Below are 14,205 nucleotides of genomic sequence, written 5' to 3'. Positions count from 1 at the left end.
GGTGTGTGTGTGTGTGTGTATGTGTGTGCAGCCTTGAAGCTACCACACAGATCATTTGAAAACTGACCCCTTTAAGATGTGTGTGCATGGCTGCGCAAAAATATTTAAAAATAACTTTTGCTCAAGTTGATAGGATACATACAACAAGGAAAATGCCATGAGATAATTGCACATGCTGTAAGTAATTTCCCATTACAGAGCTATGAGCGTTCACTCTCTCCATCAGATGCATTGATATTTGGAGGTTAAGTTGCTTTTAAATAATAAAATCAAATCATTTGAAATGTCATAATGAGTAAGGAAATGTCAATTTTTTTTTTTTCCTTTTTCTTGGTTGATGAGTTTACCCCAAATTGTGACCATCAGAAGAGACAGTGGTCTGGATTCTGTGGTTAAACATATCAGCATTCACTGTTATAAGTAGTAAATCAAGCAACAACCTCCAGGCTCTGCTCGTGTGCAGTTAAATGCAGAAACCAGAACTCTGCTCTCCAGGCTACCCAGCTTCTCTGTCGGCTTCCCTGCCCTGATAGCTGTCTGAGAGATTTAGCATCCTGCTGCCTAATTACTGTCACGTTACTGTACCAGCTACACCAGAAAAACTTGTGGCTTTTCCATTCAAGTGTGTGTGAAATGTTAATGGGTGAGATGGGTCTTAATTACTGCCCATCATTGTCCCTGCCTCTGAAAATTCCTCTTAAAATTTTGAATTGTCGTTCCTTCAAATCTTAATTATTGCTGGGGATTTGTAAAGAAGTTTAAAAATTTCTCTGTCTCTTTTATCTCTTGCCCTTAATCACATCCTTGTTGTACTCCATTTAATTTTCTGGTATTGAACTAAATATTTTAAATTGCACTTTTCTGTTTCGGCTGTTTAAAGATTCTTCGATCTGATTTGTTGCAGAGACACACCATTGCTTGCCTTGGTGGTCCTAGATTCTCTGAATGCTGTGCGTTGTTTAGATTCTGATTGGCATGAGTTACAATACACAAGCCCACAAGACTTCTGGGCAAGTGAAAGCGAAATCTAATACAAGATTCATTTGCCACTGACCACAAAATATGAGCCATTGTCGAAGAAATTGTTCATTTAATGGTATATGGTGCAGTTTCATAACTCATATCTGCCCCCACATCTGACATTCAGTGGAAGTCACTGTACTCTTAGGTTCCTCTGAATACACAACTACTGTTTTATTTTGAAATGAGCCTAGTGTTCATTCTGTTTTTAGTGAGATGTACTTGTGATCAGATTTCATTTGCTCAAGCATAACGAACAGAGATTTTATCTGATGCAAGAAAAGGATTTGTGGTTGTGAAAGGTACTGGAGAATTATAAGACACCCCAGAATGCTTTAAAGTCAATGAGGTACATTTGGAATGTATTTAACATTGTGCTTAAAAAATGAGGCTTTTTCTTTTGTAAAATTGGGTAATTAAATTGAATTATTGTCCCTCTCTTCTTTATCATTTCTTTCTTAGAATGGAAGACCACTTATTTAGGAACCACAGATTAATTGAGTAATTAATTAATTGAGTAACTCAGTTGAGAACAATTAGTTTTGGACTTGTGGAGTTTTATTTCCTATTCATGTTTGTATTTGTTTAAATGTGACAGGAAATCTTAGTCTAGTGCTGATGGAGCAGTACCAAGTCTATAATGACGAGAGTCGTACTTGATATTGTAATCTAAAGTGGAATCACTCTGTGTCAATTTCAATAAAAAAAATCCTCAAACTCAACCATACTTACATGCTGTAAAGTTGTAGCCTCCTTGTGCCGGCAATGTAGTGGGTACCCAAACACCCAAGGCCCATCATAATACTCTGGTTGGTAAACGTAAATGTAATTTGTGCAAAGCTCCAAGACTACTGCTATGTGTGAGGGATCAAGTATGGTGCACTCATCTCAGTTTGTCATTCATGAGAGATAATAGATTGTAAAATAAAGTGAAAGTTGGGTGCTTTTAGCAGTTTTTGGCCAAATCAGTTAATATGGTGTATTGTGTTTTTTATGGTACATTGATAAATACCAATCGGAGGCCAGCTGTTCTGTTGAACAGGGTGGGGGGTGTTGGAGAAAGAAGCTGCTGCTAATGCAGCCCCCACCCAGAGGCTCAGGATATTGCTGGATTTTAGGCCAGACAGGAGTGATGAGAGGGAGGAGGCTGCCTCTCCCTGGCTCCCCTGCTTTTCCGACCTTTACGCTGATGGGTCCTTTGACCTGATGCTTTGAAGAAAGGACTGCCACGTGTCAGCCTAGGAGCCTGGAACAAAACACACCAGGAGTTGCTTGTCAATGCTAATGATGAACACCTTCTTTGGTAGCCTCCAATGCCCAGCCATACCTGGGATTCCTGTGTGCCATTCCTCCATCTGATTAAATGCCTCCCACCAGCACTTCTACCAAATTTGCATAATATTCCACCCAAAATTTCACACGCTCAAATTATTTGTGCAAGTTTATTTTTCAAAGCTGGAATTACAATATCTAGCTTTACCAATGAAATTTCTAGTAGATTCAGAGGCTTTTGTCTCATTGTTTTCATTTGCTGTTCTTTGGAAATCAAACATTGCCTATTCCTGTCTAATTATATTGATACAAGATCAGCATATTTACATCTTTGGGAACCTTAAGAATGGATGTTGATAATAGTTTCAAAAGTCATTTTATTTGCTCAGACATTAGGAGTATTTTCATAACACTGAGATGTCTGGTGGTTTTTTCAGTCATCTTTTCTTCTCGTGTCTGGATGACCATGAGGCAGACAAAGCATGCACCTTATGTTTATTTCCATAGCCCAATGGCATGGTGTTATTCAGGACTTCAAACATGGCTGACCAAGAGACTTTCTCACTGGCACCACCTGCCAGAGGCTTATCAGAAGGATTTACAAGTTGGTAATCCACCTATTTAGCCACATGAAAAATGCTATATCTATTGGCCATGACATCCTGAAGTGGAATTTGTTTGTACCACATTATTTATAATTTTAGCCATTCCATTTGGATCAAACAGTACTGAGCTCTAGTCTTGGCCTGTTGTATTTTGAGTTTATGTTTGAGGTTTTGTAGGTTTACAGTTTTGCATTTCTGATTTGAAGTGAGTCAATAATATTGGAGCTACAAGTCCTGTCAATCTCTGAGCTCTCAAAGATTCCAGTCATGTTTACATTGTCAGTGGAAGGTCTACTGCCAAAAAATGAAAGATTAACTTGTGAAAAGATACATTTTAATTTTTTTTTGCATTTATGTACAGTGTCTTGGACAGTCCGAGCAGGCTGGATGAAGAACACAGGCTGATTGCTAGGTATGCTGCCAGACTCGCTGCAGAAGCTGGAAACACAGTAAGTATGAGAGGCCTTTGGCCTGGAGTTTCGATGGTAACACTAGACAAGTCAGATCCTAGAGTGAGACTTGCCTTCATAAATGACTAAACAAATTCACAAGACGTTGCTGACATTTTTAACAAAAGAACATAACAGTTTATTGCACGAAAGAAAAGTATGAACTATTTTATACGAATGGAGAACTATTTGAAATGAACTCATCTGAAAGAAGCACTCATCTCTTTTACTCTAACAATAACCTTACACTCGAACCTCAGTGAAGCACCACCCCTATCCCAATCCTGAGGTGCTTTGTTCAGCTGGCCTGGCTGTAATCAGCTTCTTTCTCAGGTAAATTCCATGCACTCACACCAAGCTATTCCCTTCAATTAAAGTTGGCCTCCAAGACCTACAAACACATTGCTAACTCAGCTCATTATTACTATGGGAAATGAGTTCCTTAAACTTGAGTCAACAGCTTTTTAGGCCGTCATCGGCAAAGTGCAATGTCACAGGAAAACAGTTCGATGATTGGTAGGTATTTCTTGTGTCCATCAACAGCATATATGGTGTAAGAGTACAGTAAATGAGAAATGGTCTACTGGCATTAGAGGCAGTTCAAAAGAAACTCACTCGGCTAATTTCTGGGATGAATTGGTTGATTTATCGAGAACGGTTAAGCAGATTGGGTTTTTATTCATTAGAGTGAAGACTAAGTGGTGATCTTACTGAGACATACAGGATTCAGCAGATGCTTGACAAGGTAATGATGAGAACATGTTTCACCTTATGGGAGATCTTGCACCAAGGGTATAGTTACAGAATAATGGGACACTCATTTAAAACTGAGCTGCAAAGGAGTTTATTCTCCCAAAGAATAGTTGTATTTGTGGAATTCTCTATCCCAGAGTGCTGTGGAATATTAGACCCCTGAAAATATTTAAAGAGGAAGGAGGTAATGTTTGTGATATTGGGGAGTTAATGAGCTGGCATGGAAGAGGAGTTGAGGCCTAAGGTGGATGAGTCACAATCCTGTTGAATGGTGAAGCAGGCTTGAATGGCCTGCTCCTGCTCCATTCCTTGTTTGTTTTTATGTGTCTCTCTAACACTTCCATGATCTCCTTGTAAATAATTAAGAAAAGTCTTCTTCCATTCTACTCTGACCCGTTTTGGAGATCCTCTCTGAATTAACCAGTATCTGGATCTCCCTTTTTGGGGAAGAAAATCAGATCTTCACAGGACTGAAACTACAATCCATTTTTCCTGCACCTTAGAAAAAGTTTTCAAATAACGATGATATAGGATGAGACTATATCACACTTGGGTTGACAACTGACATCGACTCCGTGACTGTTATATGTCCCTAAACATAGGGGTGGCTGGATTTTTTTTGTAAGTTCTTGAACAATTGACCTTTGCCTTGATTTCAGGGTATTCATCTGATCAAGGGATTTCAAACAATGTTTTGAATCCTGGGAGTGAATTGATTGCCTTATAATGATAGTCAAAACCAAAGGTAGCATCACAGCTTTGCAGAGCCTCCAGTCTATCATTGCCACATAAAGCATGATGTCTTATGCTTGCAATTGTTTTACGTATTAGATTGATTATCTTTTAATAGCACTCTGATCTGAGCTGTCTGTTCAATATCATTCAGTTACACTCACCAAGTGACTGATAAATGTGCATGCAGAGATCTTCTTCTTAGATACTTGTGTATTTTGTTGTAAGACTGTAATATTTCTGGATTACAGAATTAAACTTAAGCTGATCTAAAGTGCTCATGCGATCAATTCTGCCATTTCCTGAAGCAAGCCGATGTGGCTTTTTGTGTAAATGAAAGAGGGTTAGATTATTTCACTGAGGAAAAGGTGTAAGGTATTCAGGCTTCAAAAACAATGTCAGTAGTTTCTGAATTTATTTAATTCCCATAAATAAGTTATAAACAGTTCTACTGCGAGCTGTCTATTTGCTTAAAGTGAAGATAAGTTGGGGCCAAGGACGGCTAGTTAGCATTTCTATCAAAATGAAACTTTTACCTTGCCATGGGAAAGAGAGTAGAGAGAGCCATTTTGAGATTAGGTTACAGGCTTCCTGGCTAATCATTGACTATCTCAAACAAATGGCAGTCATGTATGGTCAGCAGAAAGACAAAGCTGTGCCAACTACTACAACTGGGTTGCGAGGGCGATGGTCTTAAGAGACCCATCCTGAACCATTTAAGGATTTGAGGTGATCCATGCTGCCATGCCTAATGAAAAGATGAATCATTGGAACAGACTTTACTGCTGGTGATGGATATAAAATTGAAGAAAGTATCTGGAGACAGCCATTTGAAATTAGTACTGAGAAAAACGGGGATATCAGAACCCATTTGAAGCTATAAACAGCTATGACTGCTTGCAATGAAAACTGTAATTTTGTGAATAATGAAGTGTTTGTCAAGTATGAAAGGGGAACATGCCAACAAAAAGTAAATAGTGTTTCATTAATAATACTTTTTTTAACAAAAACAGAAATTGCTGGAAAAGCTCAGCAGGTCTGGCAGCATCTGTGGGAAGAAATCGGAGTTAATGTTTCAGGTTGACCCAGGAGGGTCCGTCACTCGACCCAAAATGTTAACTCTGATTTCTCTTCGCAGATGCTGCCAAACCTGCTGAGCTTTTCCAGCAACTTCTGTTTTTGTTTCTGTTTTACAGCATCTGCAGATTTTTCGGTTTATGCTTTTTTAAACCATTTATTGCAGTAAAAAAATTTCAGCAAGCAGCTGGTAGGTCAAATTTCTTTTTACAAGTTATCAGTCTCTAAGAGATTATAGTTATAATAGGCTGTTGCATTCTTCCTGGTGAACATTCTCTTTGTGATACACTGGGGAGAAGGTACTCTGATCTGTTGGATTACAGGAGCAAAGACATACTTAGCTGGTAGCAGTTACTTTGATCATTGCTAAGGAACGCAAATTATGTTCTCCTAGATCATATCATAATGTTAAATTTAAATCAAGCATTGCAGTGACAAGTTAAAATCAACTGTCCTTCCAGCATTTACTGCCCTCCCTTTGACATCAGTTGTATGTGTAGCTTAACCTAACTATTCAGGGCGCAGTACGGGGGATCAATGAACAAAGCATTAATTGAAATTCTTTGAGAAATCATCTGTGCAATTCGACCGGCTAGAGTTTACTAATGCAGGTCATTAGTCTGAATTATGTCACTGACTTTTGTTTGATTACCTTTTGGAGACAAAGATAAATTGCTCTTGAGATTTCTCTTTGGTTCTATGCACGGTGGCTGTGCACTGCCCTTGAGAGATTGTCAGGTGAAGTGGCTGTCAAGGGAATTAAATTAATGTACAAAATGCTTTTCTAGCTTCTCAGTTTTCTTAAGTTTTTCTCTTCAAGAGGATGAACAGTCAAGGATAGTTTTGGCTGAAATGTCATCAGGAGCAGCTACTGAAACATTTACCATAATCACTAATTCGGAAATCAATGTCAAATAGTTTTCCCCTTTTTTAATGATCCCAGTCATATACACAGAACTCTGTTGGACTTTCACAGCCAACAGAATGCAGCGGAAATGAATTGAAAAGAAGCTTTTTATATGCTGTTGCAGAATCCATCTCCATCACAGTGCTTTAAAATAATACAAGGTGATATTAGATATACACAGCAGTGTGGAATGATTATTGTAAGCAGCAGCAAAATATCTTGTTCATCACAAATTCTGTGTAACATTCCACACTATTTCCCAGGTTCAACAGATACTATAACCACGGATGTGATGGTTGGAATTTTTTTTTAAAACAAATCCAGCACTAGTTTCCCTTCTCCTTCTCTCCTTGGGTTAAATACTGTTTGTGACAGACAACACAGTACTGCTCCCATGACCACCCCGATCCACTTGTAAACTCCCTTCCCTGGCCCCATGTAAATTTACCACCTCCATGTGGAGAGATGTATTTTCTGTCAATTGAGGGCTTGTACCAAAGAGATTATAATTGGGACCCTTGCAGTTGAGGAGCAGGAAAATTGACGTTTCACGTCAGGATCCTTCTTCAGAAATGGGGGAGTGGAAGGGAGCTCTGAAATAAATAGAGAGAGGAGGGGTGGGACTGGGGAAGGTAGGTGGGATGGTGATAGGTGAGTGCAGGTAGGCAGTGGTGGGGATTGGTCAGTGAGGTGGGAGGGACGGATAGGTGGGAGAGAAGATGGACAGGTTGTGTCAGGTCAGTGAGGGGGGGGGGATGAGAGGGAGGATTGGTCATGGGATGAGACCGGTGGGTGGTTTTGAAACTGGTAAAATCCACATTGAGACCATCGGGCTGTAGGGTCCCAAGGCGGAATATGAGATGCTTCTCCTCCAGTTTCCGGGTGGCGTCACTGTGACACAAACTGTCCATCTTCTCTCCTACCTATCTGTCCCTCCCACCTCACTGACCAATCCCCACCACTCCCTACCTGCATCCACCTATCGTCATCCCACCTACCTGGCCCAGCCCCACCCCTCCTCTCTGTATTTATTACTGAGCTCCCTTCCCCCTCCCCATTTCTGAATAAGGGTCCCAACCCGAAATGTCAGCCTTCCTGCTCCTCTGATGCTGCCTGGCCTGCTGTGTTCATCCAGCTCTACACCTTGTTATCTCAGACTCGAGCATCGGCAGCTCTGACTATCCCATAATTAGGAACCTTATAGCATAGGTATCAAATAGTTGGTAAAATAGGTAGGTTTTGAGTAAGAAGGGAAATTGGGTTGACTTTTCTTTTTATACAAAAGGTCATAGAGTTGTGGAGCAAGTTACAGAGAATGCTCTTGAAGAAATCGGAACCAAAGCCAAGCAGGGGTGTTTATGGAGAAAAGAACATTTGGGATATACGGTCAGGTACTGAGTAAACTGTTAGTCTATCAAAAATAGATGATCTTGTCCGGCTCCACAGTCTTTACCCATTCTTAAATGTTCTCCATTTGAATCAGTATCTGTTGCAGCAGCATCAGAACTGGTGATATATCTCAAACCTGTATGCAGACTGATCTTGTTCAGGATGGCAGCCGGTGACTAGTGGAGTTCAGCGGGAGTCCGTGCTGGGACCACAACTATCCATGTTAACGATTTGGACAAAGGAACTGAGGGCATTGTTGCTCAGTTTGCAGATGACACAAAGATAGATGGAGGGACAGGTAGTGTTGAGGAAGCAGGAAGGCTGAAGAAAGACCTGAACAAGCTGGTAGAGTGGACAAAGAAATGGCAGATAGAATACAGTGTGGGAAAGTGTAAGGTTATGCACTTTGGTAGGAAGAAGAGAGGCATAGACTATTTTCTAAATGGGGAAAGGCTTTGGAAATCTGAAGCACAAAGGAACTTGGGAGTCCTAGTTCAGGATTCTGTTAAAGTTAACATGCAGGTTCAGTTGGCGGTTCGGAAGGCAAATGCAATATTGGCACTCATTTCAAGAGAGCTAGAATACTAGGGCAAAAATGTAGTGCTGGGGCTGTAAGAGGCCCTGGTCGGACTGCATTTGAAACACTGGGCAGTTTTGGGCCCTGCATCTAAAGAAGGATGTGCTGGCATTGGAGGGGGTACAGAGGAGATTTATAAAAATGATCCTAGGGATGAAGGGCTTATCATATGAGGAGAGTTGAGGATTCTGGGTCTGTACCCAATGGAGTTTAAAAGCATGAGGGGGATCTGATTGAATTTTACAGATTACTGAGAGGCCTGGTTAGAGTGGAGGTAGAGAAGATGTTTCCACTGGGAGGAGAGACTTTAGAACTGAGATGAGGAGGATTGAAAAAAAGGGTGGTGAATCTGTGGAGTTCATTGCCACAGAGGGCAGTTTTACAGTAGAAACTGAACTAGGTGCTGCCTGGCAGATATAACCTGGGAGACTTTTCCATACCATGTAACTTTGCCAGGAAAGAGTCTTGTTGGATCGGTCATTGTGCTTTGTTATGACCAGACCATGGGTGAGATTCCACATGGATCCATCAAACTGTTAAGCACCACAGTGAGATGGATGAACTGGCTGTCCTTCCTTATTCACCCCCCAACTTCTGTTGGTCACAATGAGGTTAACTTTACGAAGAAAATATCCTCCCTAGTTCTTGCTTTTCCCCAAACCAAATAAATTTATGTTTTTAAAGGAGCCAATTTAATCAGGCTTCACTGAGTTAACAAAAGAGTGAGTTTCTTAGATATGAAATGCAAAACGAATAAATAATGCAACATGCATAAATGCAGGTTATGAATAAGAAGTGAGTCCAAACAAAAAGATAAAAGTCATATGGATCTCTGAGTGGTTTGTGAAGAGCAGATAATGGAATGTTAATAGTTGAACAGCTGATTGCAAAATTCTTGGCTTCGCAGTCAGTTGAAATCCTTTTCTCTTTCTGACCGTGGTTAGTTGACAGCCCTCAGGGTGAGAGAGTGGTTCTTGTCCTGTTCCCTTCTCACTGACTTGTTGGCTAGTCAGCTTCCAACTTTGACTTTTGACATTGAAACTAGTATCAATTTTATTAATACCACAGCCTGACTATGCAGCTCGGGTTCGCATTTATCTGTCACAAAAGTCATTTTAGTCCTTTAGACTTTGTCACAGGAAAGAAACTTGTGATGCCTAGTATTTTAGTCATTCCTACCTTGCTGTTTCATTGCAGTAACTCGACAATTATAAAAATGTTACTAATCCTTTAGTTGAGGAAATTTAGGTGAAAATAAAGGAGGCAATAATTTGCATGTGACAATTGGATTTTGAAATTGAAATGCATTTTTTATGGTTCATGCTGCTTCAAGATCATCTGAGCTTTAAAGTGGACAACAGTTCTTGTGACAAACCTTTCTGATGGACCAGTTTATGGGACAAATTGCCTTGGGGAGGTCTAAAAGTAGAAAGATAAATAATAGAAATCTTAAACGTTTGTGTAGAATTTGTGTTTTTACAGGACGTTAACATCACTAAGAGGAGATAAAACTGTAAGAAACAGGAAAAGGAGTAGACCAATCAGCCCCTCCAAACTTCTTTGCCATTCAATAGGATCATGGCTGATCTAACATTCCTCATGTCCGCTTTCTTGCCCTTTCTTCATACTATTTGATTCTGCAACTGATCAAGAATCTGCCTTTCTCAGCCTTAAATATACACAAGGGCTCTCCCCCCACAGCTCTCTGTGGCAAGGAGTTCCAAAGATTCACAACCCTCTGAGAGAAGAAATTCCTCCTCATCTCAGTCTTAAATTGGTGCCCCTTTATTTTGAGACTTTGCCCTCTGGTCGTGACTTTCCCATGAGGGGAAAGATGCTTTCAGCATTTACCCTGTCAATCCCCTTAAGAATGCTACATGTTTCAATGAGATTACCTTTCAATCTTCTAAACTCCAGTGAGTAGAGTCCCATCCTGTTTAGCCTTGGCTCATAAGACAATCCTTCTATACCAGGGATCATCCCAGTGAACCTTCTCTGAACTGCCTCCAATGAAATTATATCTTTCCTTAAATAAGGGACCAAAACTGCTCACAGTACTCCAGATGTAGTCTCACCAGCACCTTGTACAGCTGCAGTAAGACTTCCCTACTCTTATAGTCCAACCTCTTGAAATATAGGGCCAACATTCCATTTACCTTAAACACAAAACAAAGAACTGCAGATGCTAGAAATTTGATACAGTCTGAAGAAAGGTCATTGGACCTGAAATGTTGATTTTGTTTCTCTTCACAAATGCTGCCAGACCTGCTGAGCTTCTCCAGTGTTTTCTGTTTTTGTTCCATAAGCCTTCCTGATTTCCTGCTTCGCCTGTTTGCAAGCTTTCTGTGTTTCATGCACAATCTCCCCAAAGTCCCTTTGTTTTGCAGCTTTCTGCAGTTTTTCTCCATGAAGAATTCAAAGCTTTTTTGTTTTGTACTCATCAGGACTGTAACACAAGAAACGCACGGCTGGAAAACTCTGCCAAACGCTGCTGCATTCCTATGGCAACACAGTGGCCAATCAGAAACTGCTTGCCTGTTCTAAAAATTAAGATTGACAGTGAACTGTTTCTGACACATTCTCCATTCTTACAATGGCCTCACCAATCAGCACCCTTTTCTCATGCTGTTTAAATTGGTGCCCCTTTTCTCAAGTCTGTTTCTTGCATGATGGTCCTGATGAGTGCAGACAAAAAGTTTTGACTTCTTGTTTCTTTTCAGCAATCTTTAAAATTCTTGTTCCAACTCAAGCAACCAGACAGTGAAGTGGAACCTGGTCTTTGTACGCTTAGAAAGTTGTAGATACAGAGATACACATTACATATCACACATCTCTTATCTGGCAACAGTTTCAGCCTGCTCCCGTGTATCTGAGCTCAGTGCATTCCCAGACAATACAACATCTGAACATAAGCAAAGACCTAATTAATATATGATTGACAATTCTCAGTCCTTGCAGAAACCTCATTTAGAGATGAAAATAAAGGAAATGGGTGGATGTGTCTCATGGAGCATCTTTATTAAATCTTAGACCAGAAAAGAAGTTAGGTAGATTTTTTAACATTGTAGTTTGACGTTGACAAGTCATTGGTGAGAGAATGTTAATTATGCCTGAAGCTGCTTGTCAGTAGAGGGAGTGAAAAAAAACGACATATGGATATTCCACCTTGTGTACATTTGACATTGCTATCCTGTACCTAAAAACATTTATAGACTAATCTAGTCAGCTGGAGTAGAACATTGCACTGCTGAGGTGTGACACTGCTAGGGAAATGTAATAAAATAAAATACTTAATATGCGGTTGTCGTTAAAATGGTTTATTTGCTATTTTAGCAGCGTTCAACATCTGAAGTGGCTTTCAACTTTGATGCCAACAAGCAGCAGCGGCAGTTAATTGCAGAACTGGAAAATAAAAACAGGTAAGTGAAATAAGGTGGCCTGGCATTGATACCATGGGAGTTCTGATTCACACACTGCTTTATACTGAGAGTTAACTTCATAAAACAATTCTGCATTCTAGTTCTTCAAATATCTACATAACAGTGGACAAAAAAAGCAATAGAGCTGCAAAGAGGGAAATGAATGGAACCCTAGAACAGAAATCATGATTATTACAATAAGTTTTGTGCACTTGTATTCCGAGAAAAAGAACAGTCAAGGGTAATGTGGCCCTTGAAAACAGATTCTGGTAATTTTGCAAATTACAGAAGGAAATAGTAGACATTTTAAAACAATTTATTGTTGACAGTCAAAGAAAATAAAAATCTTGCATTCCAGGAAGCTAAGAACAAAATAAGGGCTGGAAGGTTCATTTAAATCTGAAAATAATAACAGAAAAATGGTGTTAAAAGTTGACAAATACCAGGATCTTTTGGTTGGCATTTAAGGTGTGTTAGTTGTGTACGGGAATTCTAATGTCGAGGCTAAAGCTAAAACTTTGGGGACACAGGTTCAAATTGCAACACGGCAGTTGATGGAATTTAAATCCAATTAGTGAATTGGAAATAGAAAGCTAGTCTCAGCGTTGGTAACCATCAGAAACGTAGAAACAAGGAGCAGGAGTAGGCCTGTCAGCCCTTATGAACCTGCTCCACCATTTGGTATGTTCATGGCTGATCATCCAACTCCTCAGTCTCCTGTCACCGTTTTCTCTCCCTATCCTTTGATCCCTTTAGCCCTGTCCATTGATTGTTACAATAACTTGTCTGATTCCCTCTTGGGGTAGAAATCAGCCATCCATATTTGCCCTGTATGTGACTTCCGACCCACAGGAATGTGGCTGACTTCTAACTGCCTTCTGAAATGGACGAGCGAGCCACTCAGTTCAAGGGCATTTAGGGATGGTATGGGACTGTAATTCCACAATTCAAGAAAGATGCAAGAAAGAAACCAACGAATTATGGATCTTTTGATTGTGCACTTTATTGTGAGAAAGCTATTGGATTTAATGACTAAGGAGACACGAACTGAGCACATTTAAAAAAATGTCTGAACTGATTTGAGAGGAGCAATAGGGATTTATAAAGGGTAGGATTTGTCAATCAAAACTAGTTACATTTTTTGAAGGAATAACAAAATAAAGAACTGATTGGTGTGATATATGGATTTCCAAAAGACGTTCAATAAGATTCCACGTATTAAACAGTAAGGTGAAATTGAAGCTCAATGAGTAATGAGGCAGATTTAATAAATGACCCTGAGTAAAAGATCCCCTGGGAAGTAATGATCATAACATGATAGAATTTAATATTTGGTTTTCGTCTAAGAAGCTTGAGTCAGAAACAACTGTGTTTAACATAAATAAAAGAACATACAATGAAATGAGGATAGAGTTGGTTAAAGTGAACTGTGGGGATAGACTAGCAAGAATGTCAGAAAGTAATTAGTGGTAGAAATTAAGGAGATAATTCATGACTCTCAGCAAAAATACATCCCAGTAAGGAGGAACGATTCTAAGTGAGGGATGAACCAACCATGGCTAAACAGGGAAGTTAAGGAGACAATTAAGTTGCAAGAAAAAGCGTATAAGGAGGCAAAAGTCAGTGATAGCCCCAAAGACTGGGAAGAATTCAGAATCCAGAAAGGAGGACTAAAAAAATAATAAAAGAGAAAAAATAAACTATGAGCGCAAACTAGCAAGGTTGGGGCCAGTCAAGGACAGTAGTGGGAAGTTGTGCATGGAGTCCGAAGAGATAGGAGAGGTGCTAACTGAATATTTTTAGTCAGTATTCACGCAGGAAAAAGATAATGTAGTCGAGGAGAATACTGAGATACAGTCTATTAGACTAGACGGGATTGAGGTTCATAAGGAGGAGGTGTTAGCAATTCTGGAAGGTGTGAAAATAGATAAGTCCCCTGGGCCGGATGGGATTTATCCTAGGATTCTCTGGGAAGCTAGAGAGGAGATTGCAGAGCCTTTGGCTT

General features: G+C 39.9%; 1 protein-coding gene across 1 annotated transcript in view; it reads left to right on the top strand.

The window, feature by feature from the left end:
- The window catches only part of LOC109915833 (dystrobrevin beta), a 432,998-nt gene that overhangs the window by 286,793 nt on the left and 132,000 nt on the right, over positions 1 to 14,205 (top strand). The window contains exons 10-11 of the mRNA XM_048597128.1: positions 3,259 to 3,346; positions 12,115 to 12,200. Of these exons, the coding sequence (XP_048453085.1) occupies positions 3,259 to 3,346; positions 12,115 to 12,200 (174 nt within the window). The remainder of the gene's footprint in view (positions 1 to 3,258; positions 3,347 to 12,114; positions 12,201 to 14,205) is intronic.

This window comes from Rhincodon typus, chromosome 5 (assembly GCF_021869965.1).
Source record: "Rhincodon typus isolate 14 chromosome 5, sRhiTyp1.1, whole genome shotgun sequence".
NCBI classification, from domain to species: Eukaryota; Metazoa; Chordata; class Chondrichthyes; order Orectolobiformes; family Rhincodontidae; genus Rhincodon; species Rhincodon typus.
The sequence above is the reverse complement of the archived record's forward strand: the minus strand, read 5'-3'. Positions and strand labels throughout refer to the sequence as shown.